Source organism: Eublepharis macularius, chromosome 8 (assembly GCF_028583425.1).
Source record: "Eublepharis macularius isolate TG4126 chromosome 8, MPM_Emac_v1.0, whole genome shotgun sequence".
In the NCBI taxonomy this organism is placed as follows: Eukaryota; Metazoa; Chordata; class Lepidosauria; order Squamata; family Eublepharidae; genus Eublepharis; species Eublepharis macularius.
This window is the reverse complement of record NC_072797.1, coordinates 30311925-30328062: the sequence shown is the minus strand read 5'-3', so window position 1 is coordinate 30328062 and position 16138 is coordinate 30311925. Positions and strand designations below refer to the sequence as shown.

Here is a 16138-nt window from a genome sequence, read left to right as displayed (position 1 = left end):
AAGGAATTATGTCCATCATATGTGCACTTGTCTTTTCACAAACAGTGATGATGAATCCTATTGAAGAGAGTAAAGAAATAGTTGCTAATTTCCCCTTGTTGCTGAACAGTCTTAATTCTCCTAAAATGATTTGTTAATTCATCTCCCATATTCAGTGGAATTGGAACACCACTTTTGCAAGCATACATGAAATGAACAATCAGGAAGGAATCTAGGTGCACCTGATCTAAGGTGTGAATTCTTTCCCTTTCCCTGTAAACGTTTCCTATGGCTAAATTCCACATTTCTCTTGGTTTCTACCATTGTTGGTCCTCAGAAGTTGCTGCTTGCTACACTATCAGGATCCAGAAATCCTTTGACTTCTATAGATTTAAAAGGGTGTGACTCTGACTAGGATGACACTGAACAGAGGTAGAAGGCTAGGAGAGAAGAGATGCAAAGAGAGGCCACAACTGAGCACCTCCATTCTTATGCACCTTTGGGGACTGCTATGTAATACACATAGGGGAACATTCTGTACAAAATGGGAATTCCTCTTTGTGGCTGCATACAACTGAATACACCATGCTTTGTTTATACCCATAATTCACCTAAATGTTTGTCCTGTTGTTGAGTAACTCTCTGTTGCACCATGAACTACATTTTGCTTGTTGCTTTTCCGAACACACCCTCAGTTAAATAACGTAACAAAACTCTAACAAAGCCAGTGGTTGCCACACATTCACAGTGGAGAATGCAGTTAATATACAAGCATGTTTCCAGTCACAAAGATCACTTAAGTCTTTGGAAGAGAGTCTGGCAATTTATTTGATTTCCCCATGCAAATGCTGTCCCGCATTTTCCCCATATGCCATTTTTGAGGATTCACTGACTGCCACAAAGAAAACTGCGGGGGCTGCAGCAGGAACAGAAGCAGAGGAATCCTGTTCTGCAAAGCCTGGATACACACCACAATTTGTAACTGCATATAGTGCATGTAAAGAGTTTGTTAGTCAATTATGGTTAACAATATGGAATCTAGCTTACCTCTATGCATATTAGACATACCTCTTCGCCCACAATGTCGTGTCTACAGCATCCCTTTTTTTTCCTGCTGAGGGAAAAAGCAGCCAAGGGGTGGGAAGCATTTCTGAGCGCAATCTTATAGCTCTTGGCCCAGGTGCTTTGCCTCACCCTTGGGGTGATGGGGTTGGGGCTGAACATCACATGAGGTCATGGAAAGGGGGAGTACAAGGAGGGTTCGAACGCCCTGCTGGGAAGAAAACAGGAGGCCTGGCTCGGTAGCTCAAAGAGCAGCATCCAGGGCAGAGAAGGGGGGACTATTGCTGATGGCAGTCATGCTCTTGCCCGTATCTGAGGCTGAGTGAGGTCCCTCCTTGATGCCCAAATGGCTATGGTGGAGGGCCAGAAGACAGTCCCCCCTGTGGGAGGAGCCTCACAGCTACATTCTGCATATTGTTTTTCAGAACACAACCTGAATTAAATAACGTAACAAAATTCTAACAAAGTCAGTGGTTTCCAAGCATCCTCTTCTCCCTATCCCCCTCCGGCCACACTTAAGTAATATAGCTTTGGGAAGATAATTATCTGAACAATGTAAACTAGTGAGAGAAGTGGCCACCCTGTAGTGCTGACATCTGGTAAGAATAATAGCAATTAAGTTATCTACATTTTTGGTCAGTTTCTACTTAGTGTATTGTCATTTCTGAAGACTCTTTCTACACCATGCCATGAATGCTTTGCGGCTGGACTAGTAAGAGTTAAAGTACAAGTATTCTTACATTCTAGGAGTAAGCTGAACTTGAAAACACAGATTTATCATCTTACTTTGACTGTCACAGACGATTGATTAATGGAACAAATTTCTGTGCAGTGCCCCTGAATGTAAGAGCATTTGGATTTCAGTTAATCAGTATCAATTAAAACAATATAATGTGAAATGAAGATCATGAGTACTTCAAAGAATTGTTATTTGTTGTATATTAGATTTCCAAATATACAGTCCTACACTAAACTGTGGAAAATCTAAGGATTCCAATTCACTGGATTGTTCAGGCTACTTAGCCAGACTGATGTAGAGGAGTGATGCTGGAATAATTATGTGCGGGATTTTTAGAGCTATCATTTTATATTGCTTGATGCTATATATATATTCAGAATATCTTTGTAGATATCTGATTATGCTTGTAAGCTTACAAACCAAACCAGATGAACCAAAGGTGGAAAACAATTCACTAATTTTTCTAACCAGCTATGAACAAATAAATGCTGGCCACAATCCATCACAGAGTTAAGCATGTGTGATTATATATATCCTTATTATATCCTTAGGATGATGTGTGCTGCACAGGGTATGTGGAAAATGGATTCACGTGGCAGGGATTTTGAATTCATTCATGAACTCACAAGTCTGCACAAATTGACTGTTCTAGTGGCTGGTGGCTAGTACTTCAGCAGCAGCTCAGAGTACAGCTCTCTACATGTCCTGGAAAAGTGAAAAACCTATTCTACCTATTCAGGATTCTACTACACATTCGGCTTCCTGTGTAGACCACAGTATTGTAAGGATGCAGTCATAAGACACCAAAATAATTGGAAAGTCATTTGATGGTGACTTTGCCAGAGACAACAAACTCTGGCCATGTGACATAATAAAGAACTTTTGCTGCTAAAAATTTCTCTTAGCAACAGACATTATGTAATACTTCATTACCCCCTCAATGCATTCCTTTCTCTCCAAGAAGTTTCCATGTGTCAAAGATGAGAAGAATGAAGTTGAAAGACCTGAGTAGCAGGATTCTTTCAACTATATGTCATTGCTTTATCTTTTATTACAATTCTTTGCAAGTGTGCATAATTTTAAAGTTACAAATATACCCAAAACGTATATACTAATAGCCAACTAGCCCTGCTCTGTGGATACTTAAATCCAGAGATTGAAGCCATGAATGGACATGACAGAGCTTCCTACACACCTAAAAAATGCCTCAGGTTTGCTGAAAAATATGGAATCCAAAAAAATCCCAACATTGTAAAAGGAGCACCTACAGTGGCTGTTGCTAGGCAGCCATAACGGTGTAGTCAGTATTCCAGGCTTGGTTTCTGTCAGTAAAAGGCAGGGAGAGGAGGCAGGTTCCTCTCTAGGGCTATTTGAGGGAGGATTCAAAGAGGGCAGGACCACCAACAATCACTGGGCAACTTGATACCAGCTGACTTGCATGACTCTCCAAGGCCTGGCTACTACTGTTCAATAGCAGCAGCACCCCCTTCGCAGAGTTTAAAGAAGGAACTGCAAGACACAGGTTCAAATCACCACTCTGCTGTGGTAGCTCACTGGGTGACTTTGATCCAGTCACTTTCAGCCTAACCTACCTCTTATGAGGATTTAAGTCCAGTGGCACCTTAGAGACCAACAAGATTTTCAGGGTATAAGCTTTCAAGAGTCGAAGCTCCCTTCTTCAGATTTGACTCTCAAAAGCTTATACCCTGAAAATCTTGTTGGATAGGTGAGCACATAGGAGCTGTCAGAAGGAAATAGTGTGGGGCAGTAGTATATAGGGGAAATTACCCATCTCCCCCACAAATCCTTGCAAGTTCCCTGGCTCAGCTGGCACCATGCAACTGAGCCATAGGAGAGAGGCTGCTGGGGGGGAGGAAAGGAGAAAGATGGAAATGGGGGGGGGCAGAAAAAGGTGGGTGGGAAGGAAGCAGAAAAAGGGGGGAAATCTATGGGGGCAGAGAAGGGGAAAAGGATGTGATGGGGGAGGGGAAAATGAGATGCCCCCACAAGTTCTTGTGGGTCCCCCACTTGAACTTTCTTATCAAGAGACTCATATACCTATCTATTTTCTAGGGATTTTAAAACTGCTTTCAGGAAACAGGGAATTCTACTATTCTGAGATCTTTGGTCTCACTTGTAGTCTCACATTTTGCTCCTAGAAAGAGCCGTCTGGTAAACTTGTACGTTCTTGTTATTAATCAACAGAATCTAGGAATAAATTCCTGCCTAAGATCTTGTTTGCTCTACATCCCGTCTGACTCTGATAAGATTGTTACGATGCTTTCCGACAAGAATCCCTTTATTTCACTAAGACTGGCACTTTTTGCTTTAGCTGCTAGGAAGATCAGAGCAAAGGAATCAGCCATTGATTGTGATTGCTTTTAGAAGGTTTTATTAATTTTAAAAATTTTTAGTAGGACGTTTTATGTGGTTTTGAAGTGTTTGATTACCTGATTAATTTGATAATGTATTGATATTTGAGTGTTCTGATATTGTGAAGGCCAATGGCCATATACAATAAAACAAATCTGAATGAATGTTATTAATTACAATAATTACAAAAATGGGGGGTATTTTAATTAATATGAAAAATAAACACATTTCTCATCTAAACAGCCTATAATAGAAAAAATATGACTTTCTTTTGCTTTGTTCTGATTTCTTTCGGTATTGCAATCTCTGTCTCTATTGCTTTCACTTTTACGAGGGTGCCCTTGTGAAGACTTGCGCATTGGTTGACATATACTTGGGTCACTTGGATTGTGAACCACTTTTGTCAATATACCCTTTATGTACTGAATTCTTCTCACATACAATGCGGCTATCCAAGTGTCATGGATCAATAGGATTTTTCTGCAATGTGAATGGTGACTATTGACATAATTCCATCATCTCATGAATCCGTCATTTTGTGACTTAATTTTTTTTTTGATCAAGTTTGATTGTTTGGAGGCTGTGAACTCTCCTTCTGTATTACTCTTTAATGAGAACTGCTTCTCTTCCTCCACCTATCCACTGTTTTTTTTCACTGGTTAAATTTTTGTATGCATATCTGTACAGTATGGATTATATAGCCCAGGCTAGCCTGATCTCATTAGATTTCAAAAGCTAAGCAGGGTCAGCTTTGGTTAGTACTTGGATGGGAAACCACCAAGGAAGTCTAGGGTTGCTAAGCAGAGGGAGGCAATGGCAAACCACCTCCTAACATCTCTTGCCTCAGAAACCCTACAGGGTTGCCCTAAGTGAGCTGTGACTTGATGGCAACCCCCACCCCCATAATCAACATCATAGTCTTTTAGTCAAGACAAGACTTGAGGAACAATCCTGCTGAGGTTAAAATGTGCTTTGTTTACAGCTTCACTTATCCCCAGGATAGGACCAGAGGTGTTGTAGGGGGAAGAAACTGGTTGAACTCTTTATAATTTCTGTGCAAAATTACTTGACTTCTGTGTTTTGGTAATTGTTTTATAACTGAAACTCCAGTGATGCTCTGGGGTGTGGTTCCTAGACTGTGCTCAGTTACTGCTTGACTGCTAGTGGAATCCTGTGCATGATTACTTGGTAGTAATCCTCAATATATTTAGCAAGTTTTGCTCCCAGTTTACTGAACACAGTATTGCATCTCAGAAGTTAAACAGGGTTGACCATGGTTAGTAATTGGATGGGAGGCCATCTTGCCTGAAAAACCCCAGCAGGGATCTCCATAAGTCAGCTATGACTTGGTGGCACTTTCCACTACCTGTTGCACCCTTCCTTTCCTTAATTACCTTAAGCCAGCAATTTTTATGTTTAGCTAGCAGAGGTGGCATCAGAACTTCCTTTTGGTAACTAATTTGACCACTGAATATCTGAACACTTGAAGCTGCCTTATACCAAGTCAGACTACTGGTTTATAAAGTTCAGTATTGTCTACTCTGATTGGCAGTGGCTCTCTAGGATCTCAGTTGAAGGTCTTTGGTTCATTTAATAAAAACCATCACTTTACATACTGTCTAGGACCAGAACAGACCCCTGGCCTGGACACAGCCCAGGATGTGGACCACTGCCCACCTACCCTGAAGCCACCAGTGCACCCAATCCCATCTACACTCAACAGCTCAAGGAAGGAGATGGCAGGCTCTGTGTGAGGGCCTCCAAGAGCCATTTTGAGAGCTGGCATCCCAGGAGCCAGGGATGAGGCTGGCTTGCTGCAGCTGAGCAACAAGTGATGCCACCACTGGGGCAGCGTCATCAGCTAGCACCCGAGAAGGGTGAGCTGCATCAGCCCCCAAGAAGCCATTCTGTTGTATGCTGTATCTGGAATTGCCACTGACAGGCTGACCAGAGGCCCTGGCTGAGCCAGGAGGCCAGCAGGAAAGGGAGGTATCGAGGCTGTGCTGAAAGAGGGGTGGGGCCCAGAGAGGTTAGTTTGGGGGTGGCCACCACCAGGAATTTGGCCAGTGAGGCCCCAGCAAAGGTGGCTGTAAAGGGGATTGGAGGGGAGAAGGAGTGTGTAGAAGTTGCTATACCATGTATTGGTACAAGTCCGGGGGGCAGGACCCTGAGGGTGGGGATAGGAATTGAGGGAAGGTTAAAAGGAGTTCTACAACCCAGGCCAGGGAGGAGATGCTGGGAGAGAGTTTGACCCTGATGCTGAAAGGCAACACTTTCAGATGACATAAAGGTGGTCTGCATGCGGCATCCAGATCCCTCTCCTCCATATGAGGCTTGGGGGAGGCCCCAGCAAGTTGTCAGCAGAATGGCATAGGGCTGGCAGGCAACCCAGGGGTGGTGTAACGTATACTTTGCATCTGTCATTGAAGCATGTTTCTCTGGAATGACTGATTAAATGAGAATGACAAGGTGATACGTTCTAGCACATGCAGGTGTTATACATATTCCATTTGCTAATCTCTATCAAGATGACGTGACAACACAAGGCAGGAGGGATGAAAATTGTACTATTAATATTTCAGATCGGTAGGCTATAAAAAGCTATTATGAGTAGCTTTTGCAATTGAATTATGATACTTAGGAAAGATGTAGAACTGAGAGCAAAAGTTTGCTGATTCTAGCCAGTAGCTCTGTAAGTCTACTAGCATTTCTTATGTTGCCACATAGTACAAGTTAGCATTTTCTTCCCCCTGCCCTGCAACAAGAGGAAGGTATACATTTTTTTTTCACATAGAAAGCACAGAAAGCAGGGCTAGATGTTTCCCCGTGCTGTTTATTTATGTGACATCTGCAGAGAGAAAGGACATAGATCTGCTTCAAATATTATGGGCTAAAAGAGAGTATATGCTACATTGATAATGGATATGCCTCTGCTGGAATACCTGAAATAGTCATTAGAGGGAACGTCTTTACAATGCGGTCCTATGGTCTTACAATGTTGGATGCTTAGTATAGAAACTAAATCCCTTATGCCAGCATATCCTGAGTATAACTTATGGTGTCTAACACTGGCATGGCATCATCATAAACCCATTGCCATGCTATGCTAATGTAACCCTGGCAGAGGAAATAGCATTAGGTCACCTCAGAGAGTGTTGGGGATGAGCTGGAATTAGTCAGGATCCTAAACTCTCTCAGTCCAGTACCCTGTCCTTGACGCTGGTGGTACCCAATGCTGAGGGTTTCAAAGTTCACAGTCACTGATTGCTGCTATTATGGTAAACTGTGTAGGCTGCACGAAGTAGGCTGTTCGTGGTAAAGAGAGAGAGGGAACAAGGGCTGCTGAGATCAATAGCAAACAGCAGGCGGCCTTACGATCCTAGGAGAGGCACGGCAGGATGGAAAGGAGCTAAGCAAAATAAATGCTAGTCTGAGGCAGCTAAATGGGATGTGGCTTATTCCTTTTTTTTTTTTTTATAAATTTTTTTATTTTTCATAACTACAAAACACTACACCAGACTATCACAAGGAAAGGGGAGAGGGAAGGGACAAAGGGGGGTGGAAAAAGAAAAAGGGGGGGGAATGAACTACAAACACTAAACACTACACTTCAATGTTTCCCTTCATACTGTCATAATACAAAAATAGCTCCATAGAATAATGATGGAGTGGTTAATCATACAGAAAATAAACATTTCAAATTCTGATTAAACTTTCCTCCCCCTTCTAGGTCCCGGACGCAATTCTCTCTGTGCAACTGCTGTTGCGATGCTCTCCTCCTCCCCCCCCCCCTCCGGCTCCTCCTTTTCTTCGTTCTTGGTGCAGCAGAGTTCTGGGTTTTTATTCTCAAAATCCTTTAGTTGATCTTCTGATAATATCTTATAGGCCTGATCTTTATATCTGAACCATATTCCTTCCGGGAATAACCATTTGTACTTTATTCCATGGTCCCTCAGAAGAGCTGCAAACTTTTTATATTTAAAACGCCGTTTCCGGACTAGAAATGGAACGTCCTTCAAAATCTTGACTTTCAAACCCATAAAGTCCAAATCCGCATTGTATGAGTTATATAGGATGGTGTCCCGAATCTTTTTAGTTGAAAAGTCAATAATGATCTCACGAGGCAACTGTCGCTTTGTTGCATATTTTGAAGAAGCCCGACGGACCTCCAAAATGGCGCTTTTAACCTCTTCTTTAGTCGTCCTCGCGGGTGTCGCCAGTAGTTCCGAGACCAAATCCCACAGATCCTCATTTTCCTCCTCTTTCACGTTTTGGAGACGCAAAATTGTCTGCGTTCGTTCCACCTGTAGCCCGGGGATGTGGCTTATTCCAATGAACTGGCAATTGCTGAGCAATCTCTCATATATGGATGTGGGGTGGGCAGCTCCTCCACCTGTGTGAGCACATGAAGGATTGGAGCCTGGGATACTAGGCATGATAACTTGTGCTGGTCCAACAGAGCTGGATCTCTCTGTGCAATCATGGCAACACCAAGGCCTGCGGAAGCTTCCAAATGCAACATTCTCCCCCCGCTCCCACTTATCTGCCCACTTTGCTGTGTGCGTCCTTCTGCTTTGCTGCTGATATGATTGTCGGTGGCCAAAAGGTGGGTTTTGCCTTCCTCCGTTCTTTTTTCTCTTAATGGAAAATCAGAATATCTTCTATGAATGTGCATTTGTATCTTTCCTCATTGCTTATCCCAGTTCCCCAACCTTGCAAAATTCTCCGTCTTCTCCAAGGATTGTTGTCTAGATTGGCACCTTCCACCTACAGCTTATGTAGAAGCACTGGCATGCTGCTCCATCATTGCTCAGGATAGGCAAAGATGTCACCATGGACTCCAGTGGTGTCGCTGTGTTCCATAAAGTGATACTATTTCTAGTTTAATTGGTAGGAGAACATAGGACAGAAACGCAAGATACTCTGATGTGACAATGAATAATGGGAAAGTAGGATTTCTGCTGTCGTGCAGGGTTCCTTATAGATAAAGCTTTCAAGTTATTTTCTATGTAGCATTCTAATTTCCAGTCTACTAGATATTTATTCTGTTTCCCCCCCAAGAAGCTCAGAGTGGCATACATGATTTCCCCATTTATATGTTAACATTGATGAGATCAACAATAGAGGAAATTATTACAGAATCATGGATGCAACCTGTATTTTCAGGTGGTTAATTTTAGAATTGTCTGGCAAATAATTTCTGGTTAACCACCAACTGATGCTGAGTATGAAGTGTCAAATTGCTGATTAGCTGAGTGATGCAACCTTTGCTGAACTTTGTATTGAGCAAGTGTATAGGCATTTTCTTGCATAATTGCAATGAAATATGGCAATAAAGACTACATTCGACAGTAACCTGTAGTTATTCTTTTTATTAGAATCAGAACTGTGCTGATTCTAGTAAAAGCCTTTTCTTGTATGCTAGGTTTACTAGCTGCAGTTGCATCAAGAATCAGGTCCCTTGCTACTTTTTGATCTACTTACTGAATCCTGTTTTGTTTTTATATTTCCTGCTGTTATTCTGGTAGTAGAAGGCAAACAATCACTTCAGGAAATGGGGATTGGGAGGAGGGTGGCTGAAACATAAAATGCTTTCCAACTTCCCTCTTTCCAGCTTTTTTTGCCATCCGACACACCCTCCTGCAACAAAAGAGTGGTGTGCACAAAGCTTGTCGAGTCGTCCTGTGGGAAAAAAAAGTTATTTTGATCAGGCATTGATTTGGGGTAAACTTAAAGTATGTCTCCAAACATAATTTTCAGTGCTAGGGTTGAACCTAAACATAACCTTAAAAAGAAGGGAGGGCAAAGTATCAGAGAGCTGAGTTAGCATAGTGGTGGGCAGCCCCATTCTATGACTGTGGCACCAGCAAACAGCCAATGCTGGTATGGTGCTGGCACTGCTAGTCAGCATCCTATGGGCATTACACAGAGGGAAAATCAGTGATGGAAACACCCTATGGGCAAGCAGTTGACAGCATGATTGTGCCATAGTCTATGGTGACCCAGCAGACACCTGCCAATCAGAGAGCAGTGTGCTGCTGCTACCCCCATGAGCGGTACACGTGGATGTGCTCCACAGCCCCATCATGCAGCTGCTGCCCACACATGGAGACCTAGAGGGCCAGGAGAAAAGAGTAGTCAGCTCCTTTAGTCCGAAGGAAGTCAGCAACATGAGTGGCAGGAAGCCTGGAGTTCGAACACTTCAAGGAATTCTGCAGGTGTAGGTTCAAATTTTGCTTGTAGCTGTGTTCTGCCATGAAGCTACTTGGTAGCCTCAGGCCTACTTGGTAGCCTCTAGCTGCAATGCGGGGGGTGGAGGGTACTCCCATATCTTAGTGTATCACGTACAACATAATGTATGTGAAACACTTGAAAGCACAAAGTTTTTATATTGATTTAATTTCATCTATACCCAGCCTTTCTCCCCAATGGGGACTCATAGTAGCTTACATCATCTTCCTGACCTCTATTTTATCCTTGCAACACTGTGAAGTAGGCTAGGTGGAGTGTGACTGGCCCAGGATCACCCCGCAAGCTCCCATCCCACCTTTATTTTCATTATTAATATACACAGGGATTCCTAGGAGGTATCCTGTCCAAGCACTGACCAGACACCCATTTGCTTAACTTCAGCAAAGCGGCAGTGTCATGTGCATTGAGACCATAGCCTGGATGTTGTACAAATGCTGAATATACCACTGACTAGCCCCACAATTAGGCTTTTCACATCTGGGGTTAGGAATAAAGGGCTTCTAAGTCAGAAAGAGCTGTTTCATGGCAGTTTTGAACCTCAGCACCATTCAGAAACTGAGCAGTGATTCCGAAGGGTAAATGATGACTTTGCATTGCAGTCAGAACACTTCTGGACACCATGTGGATAGCAGGCTATACACTTTCGCAGGCCCTGTCTATATTGGCAACATTTCCCATACCTCATCCTTCAGGGGTGCCATCTCCCCACAGTGGATTGCCTGGGGTGGGGCATTTAAAAAAAATCAAGAATTGCCACAATCCCTTCAATCTATTTTCATTTTAGAAAGGTACAGGCTGCAGCTAAATCTTTATAACATTGAAGTAGTCTAATGAGGGAGGCTGCCCATACCTGGATAGCCCAAGTGAGCCTGATCTCATCAGCTCTCAAAAGCTAAGCAGGGTTGGTCTTGGTTAGTAATTGGATGGGAGACCTCTGACGAAGACGAGGGTCGCAGAGGCAGGCAATGGCAGGCCACCTCTGTTAGTCTCTTGCCTTGAAAACTTCCGTGTGTGTGGTGTGTGACACCATAAATCAGCTATAACTTGAGGGCACTCTCCACCAATGAGTGAGGATGGGTGAATTTGTCTACTAACTCCTCAATTCAGCTCCCTGACCCAGGTTGCACCTAGTTCACATGGGTTCCACAATCCCATAAATAAATTTTTCTCAGGTGAGAAAGGACGGGGGAGGGAGGAGGTTTCAGGAAAGATCTGGAATCCTTGTGCCCACAGATTGCTAGATCTAACCTAGGGAGACCCCCATTGAGTGTAGGTAGATTCAGCTAATCTTATTTTTATATGTGAAGCTCAGTATAACGTCATTCAGAAGAACTCTAAGCAAGCATTTAAAACCCAAGGACGGCAGAAATTTGAAAACAAGCAGAAATAAGCAAATTAACACGACAGTAAACAATGTAGAACTATCTAGTGGGAACAGACAGTGGGAACAGACAGTACACAGTATACTCTGCAGTACCTATCCCTTTACCAGAGCACCTCCATTTCCTCACAGCACAGTGCTATTACCTGAGTAAAAAAGCCTTCCCGAATAAATCACTTTTGCCTAGGTTGCAGAAGGCCAGGAGAGTGGGAGCATTCCTGATCTCTTCAGGCAGGCCATTCCATAAGGCGGGGGCCACCACAGAGAAGGCACATGTACGGGCAGCTGTTTATTTTGCCCATTCGCAGGGTGGCACCTGCAGAAGGCCACTGTGGCGGGACTTAAGAAGAGAGGCGGCCCTCTAGGTATGAGGGACATGTGTGGCACTACCTCCCCCCCCACCCCGGGGTCGCTGCAGGTCTTCCACGTCCACAAAAGGCACCCACCTCGCGCGCCCCCTGCTCTCTGCCCTGTTTTGCTGGGGGCCTTTCCACCTTCCCTCCTCGGTCACCCTTCGCGTCCTCCCCGCCTTGCCCTCCTCCCGCCGCGCGGCTTCTTCCCTCCGGCGGGGCAGACGCGTGTCTCTTTAAGAGCTTTCGGCCTCTCTTCCTCACGTGTGCGGTCAGCTGACAGTGACGCCATGGGGGAAACTCTCCCTGTTCCTGAAACATCTGGCGCTGCGGGTTGCTCGGGTGCCGTCGCTGGGCTTTGGCTGCAAGAGCGGCGCGGGCGACTGGCCCTTGGCTTTGCTACGGCGCGGAGAGGGGCGTGTGCCGGGTGGGTGCGGGCAGCGCTGCAGGGGCAGCCTCGGAGAGCCAGCGCTTGCCCAGCCGGCAGCAAGGACCCTGACCCCCGCCCGCCTCCCCTCTCATTTCCCCGAGAAGCTTCCTGCTGGAGATCGACGCTCCAGAGCTGCGGGGCTCTTTTCCCTCGGCAGGAGCCTCCAGTCGCTGGGCGTCCGGGACTTGCCTCGCCCAGCCGGCTAGCTCAGCCAGCCCCCGGCTGTCTTCGCCTTGCTGCAGGCTGCTTGTTAAGAAGCAGGCTTCCCTTGAGATCTGTTAGTACCTAATCCCTGTTGCGGCCCCAGTTCATGGATTATCTGGTAGGTACCGAGTGTAAATTCAATGACACCCCTCCAAATATATTGCTGATGAGTTTCCAGTCTTTTACACAGGCATATATATATTTATATTTTTCTCCACCCGGCGCCTTGGTGAACGTTTTCTCTGAGTAAGTGGAGTGTTATGAGGAATAGCTCTACAGCTGTAAGTGAAAATCGTGCTACTGTCAGGCTCAGATGACCCTGCTGCTAGTCCTGGGATGGTAGGTTAACTGGGAAGAGACTGACCCCTCCCCACAACGGTAGTTTTCAAGCTCCGGTGTTTGGTTTGTTTTTTTTTAGACCAGACTTTCAGAGCTATTAAACACCAATAAACCGGAGTGGTTTCACTAAAACGCTCTGTAGGTCTGCTCATTTGGTTATTAGACCTCTAAAGTTCTGACCTCGGTCGTTGGCTTTTTCCCTGAACGTATAAATAGAGGGGATGCCTGAATGCACAGGCAATTTAACCTGTAGCCTTAAGTGCTTCAGCCCCTGAGTAGTTTGGTATTTAGCTGTGTTTAATGAGTGTTGCCCTTATTTGTGCAGAAAGATTGTATCGCTTGTGTTTTCTTCAGGGGTGGAGGAGGCTTCAGACTCATGAAAATATTGGGCAAGTATAAATCTGAATTGCTCCTACATGTAGAATAAGAGCTCTGTACTTCAGTATGTCTGACTCTTTTCCCACCTTGCATGTAAAGTTATGGTTTTAACTGGTATCAATTATTTAATATGTTTTAATTGTATATGGTTGTAATCCGCCCTGAGCCTGTTGGTGTGGGGAGGGCGGAATATAAATTGAATTAGAAATAAATAAATAAATAAACTGAAACACAGTGTACTTAATAAGCAGTAAGGACTCATGGTTCAGTGTCTCTTTTTTTCCAGGTGGAACTGTTTCCTCAGTTCTTTTTGATGGCTCTTGGCCAGACTTGTTACTGGACTAGATTGTCATCTGTATCTTCCTATTCTTACTTTGCTGTTTAATAGTGACTTGTGAGTTGGTAAATGACAACCTGATCAGCCAAAAAAATTTAACTATCTGGCTGCGCTGTATGGAAGGACCTGAGACTTGTCACTTCTGATCTATGACTGGAGACGTAGGAAGAGATGCAGTCTCGTGGGATGCTGTCCAAACTGCATCTGTGAAGCTTCTTTTATCCTGGTAGCTGTGGCTTCATGCTATTTCTCAGATCATTGAAATTTTTAAAGAGATTGCCTGTAGGAGTAAATTGGCCTCTTAATAAGAATGGGTTTGTGCTCTCCACAGCAGTTAGAAACATGGTGTCCGCTGATTTGTTTTGATGTCCTGGGTGCTTTTATTGTCAAAGTGGCAGATCTTTTATAATAGAAGCAGCTTTAGACCTGACTAGATTCTCCCTTTATTGTCAATTGCTTAGATTTTAAAAAATTGTTTGTGTTAAAAAAAAAGTAATGTAAGGCTTTGAGGAAGAATGCGGATTATGTTCTGTGTGAATGAACCATTTTGTTTCAAATCTACCTGGGCTCAACTGTGTCCCACTGCTGTGGGGAGAGAGAAAATGTCTTGCCATTTAAATTGGTACCTTTCTCTTTAAGAGTTAGTTAATGGGCCACTAGCAATGAACTTGAATGCACAATCATGCTGTAATTCCTTGGGAGCCTGCAGCTTTCTTGGTAGTTTTTCTGGAAACTTTTATCTAGATGAAACTGGCTGGTTCGTATGGGAAGAATTGAACTGCATGACTGCTGTGGAAGGGCTTTGGTTGTGAACATAACGCGTTTAATTGACTTTGAAAGCTATTTGTGTACACTTGAAACTTAAGAAAATGCTCTTAGCCTAGTCTGGCTTGACCCCTTGCACTTCTTGGCTCCCTGTCTGTAGTGCATGCCTTCTGAAGCCAATTACTTATATTATTTGTATTTTGACAATATACTGGCAACATCCCTGCATAACTATAAATAGCTGTGGGGCAGCGTGTTATGTGTCTTTATCTCCCATTGTTAGAGATAACCCTGATTAATATTGGGATGAGTCTTCTAACTCTGTTTTCCTCCAGAGTTTGCATTATCTGAGACTTGAGGAAATCCTCTAACCTTACTATCCCTTCATGTGGTATTGTCTCTGAGCAGTAACTTTGGCACATATGCAGGTGACCTACTAACAGCCTGTATTTAGATATTTAGGCATGTCTCTACCTGCTGAAATTAATGGGCGTAGGGCAGGAGAGGCTTGTGTCCCCAGTGAGGGGTGCTAAAATTCCCGTCCAACCACTTTCAGCCTCTACTTGGAGCCCTTAGAATTTTTCCTCCTTTCACCAACACAACTCAGCCCGTGAAATCCTTTCCTAATAGCCAGGGAAGCTAAATGAAACCTCCTTAATTAGGGGCAGCATTCCTCTGATGCTGCAGATAAACAAGCGGCTGCTGTTACTTTCAGTGCTATGCTTGTAACTTCTCAAGAAGCATTTTTCTGGCCATCATTGTAAACCGAATGCTTGCCCAGACAGAGAGTTAAAATTTCTTCAAAGGAGTACAAAGTGCAGGTGATGAAATCTGAGTCCCAAAACTGAGCCCACCTCCCAAGACACTTTCTGCTTCCAAAAATTAACAGCTCTTTAACCCAGTATTTGCTGCATTACCATCTGCAGAAAGCTTTATTCTTCATGGAAAATTTTCCATTTTAGACAATAAAAATGAATGGATGCCATTTTTGTTACTATATTAGGTGAGTTTGGTAGTTACAAAGTTTTAATTAATGTTTTCCAATGATTATTGCTAGCAAATATGTGTAGAGAGTCCATGCACGTTTTATTGATTTGTAAATTGGGGAGGGGAGGCAATAAATGCACAAATATACTAATCCTAATTTTTTTTTAAAAAATGAATTTGTGAATCCACCTGATTAGTTTGATTTGCTCTGTATAGCCATTATGCATATTTCAGTTCAGATTAAAGTGAAAACAAGCTTCTGTTCCTCATAAATGCTTCATTCTGGAGAACCACTCAGAAGCACAATGAGTGAGGATGGAACATGAAGCGTGATACGTTGTTCTTGCCCACATTGGTAAAACCATCCTCCCGTGAAAGGGAATATATTTCAAATACTTATGAAACAGATTTGCCTCCGTCTAATGTGGAACTGTGAAATAATGCAAGTGATACTGTGGAGAGTGACAGTGAAAATGGGGTGCTTTGATCACTTCCAGGGGGGTAGAATCCGCTTCTGTTGAAATAGATGACAGGACAACCACGTCCAGGGCATGTTATGCTC

General features: G+C 43.7%; 1 protein-coding gene across 2 annotated transcripts in view; it reads left to right on the top strand.

Annotated features, from left to right (window-relative positions):
* The first annotated feature begins 12437 nt into the window (after positions 1–12437).
* The window catches only part of ARL15 (ADP ribosylation factor like GTPase 15), a 223944-nt gene continuing 220243 nt past the window's right edge, over positions 12438–16138 (top strand). For both annotated transcript variants that reach the window (XM_054987173.1, XM_054987172.1), the window contains exon 1: positions 12438–12888. In XM_054987173.1, the coding sequence (XP_054843148.1) occupies positions 12877–12888 (12 nt within the window). In that variant the 5' untranslated portion in view covers positions 12438–12876. The remainder of the gene's footprint in view (positions 12889–16138) is intronic.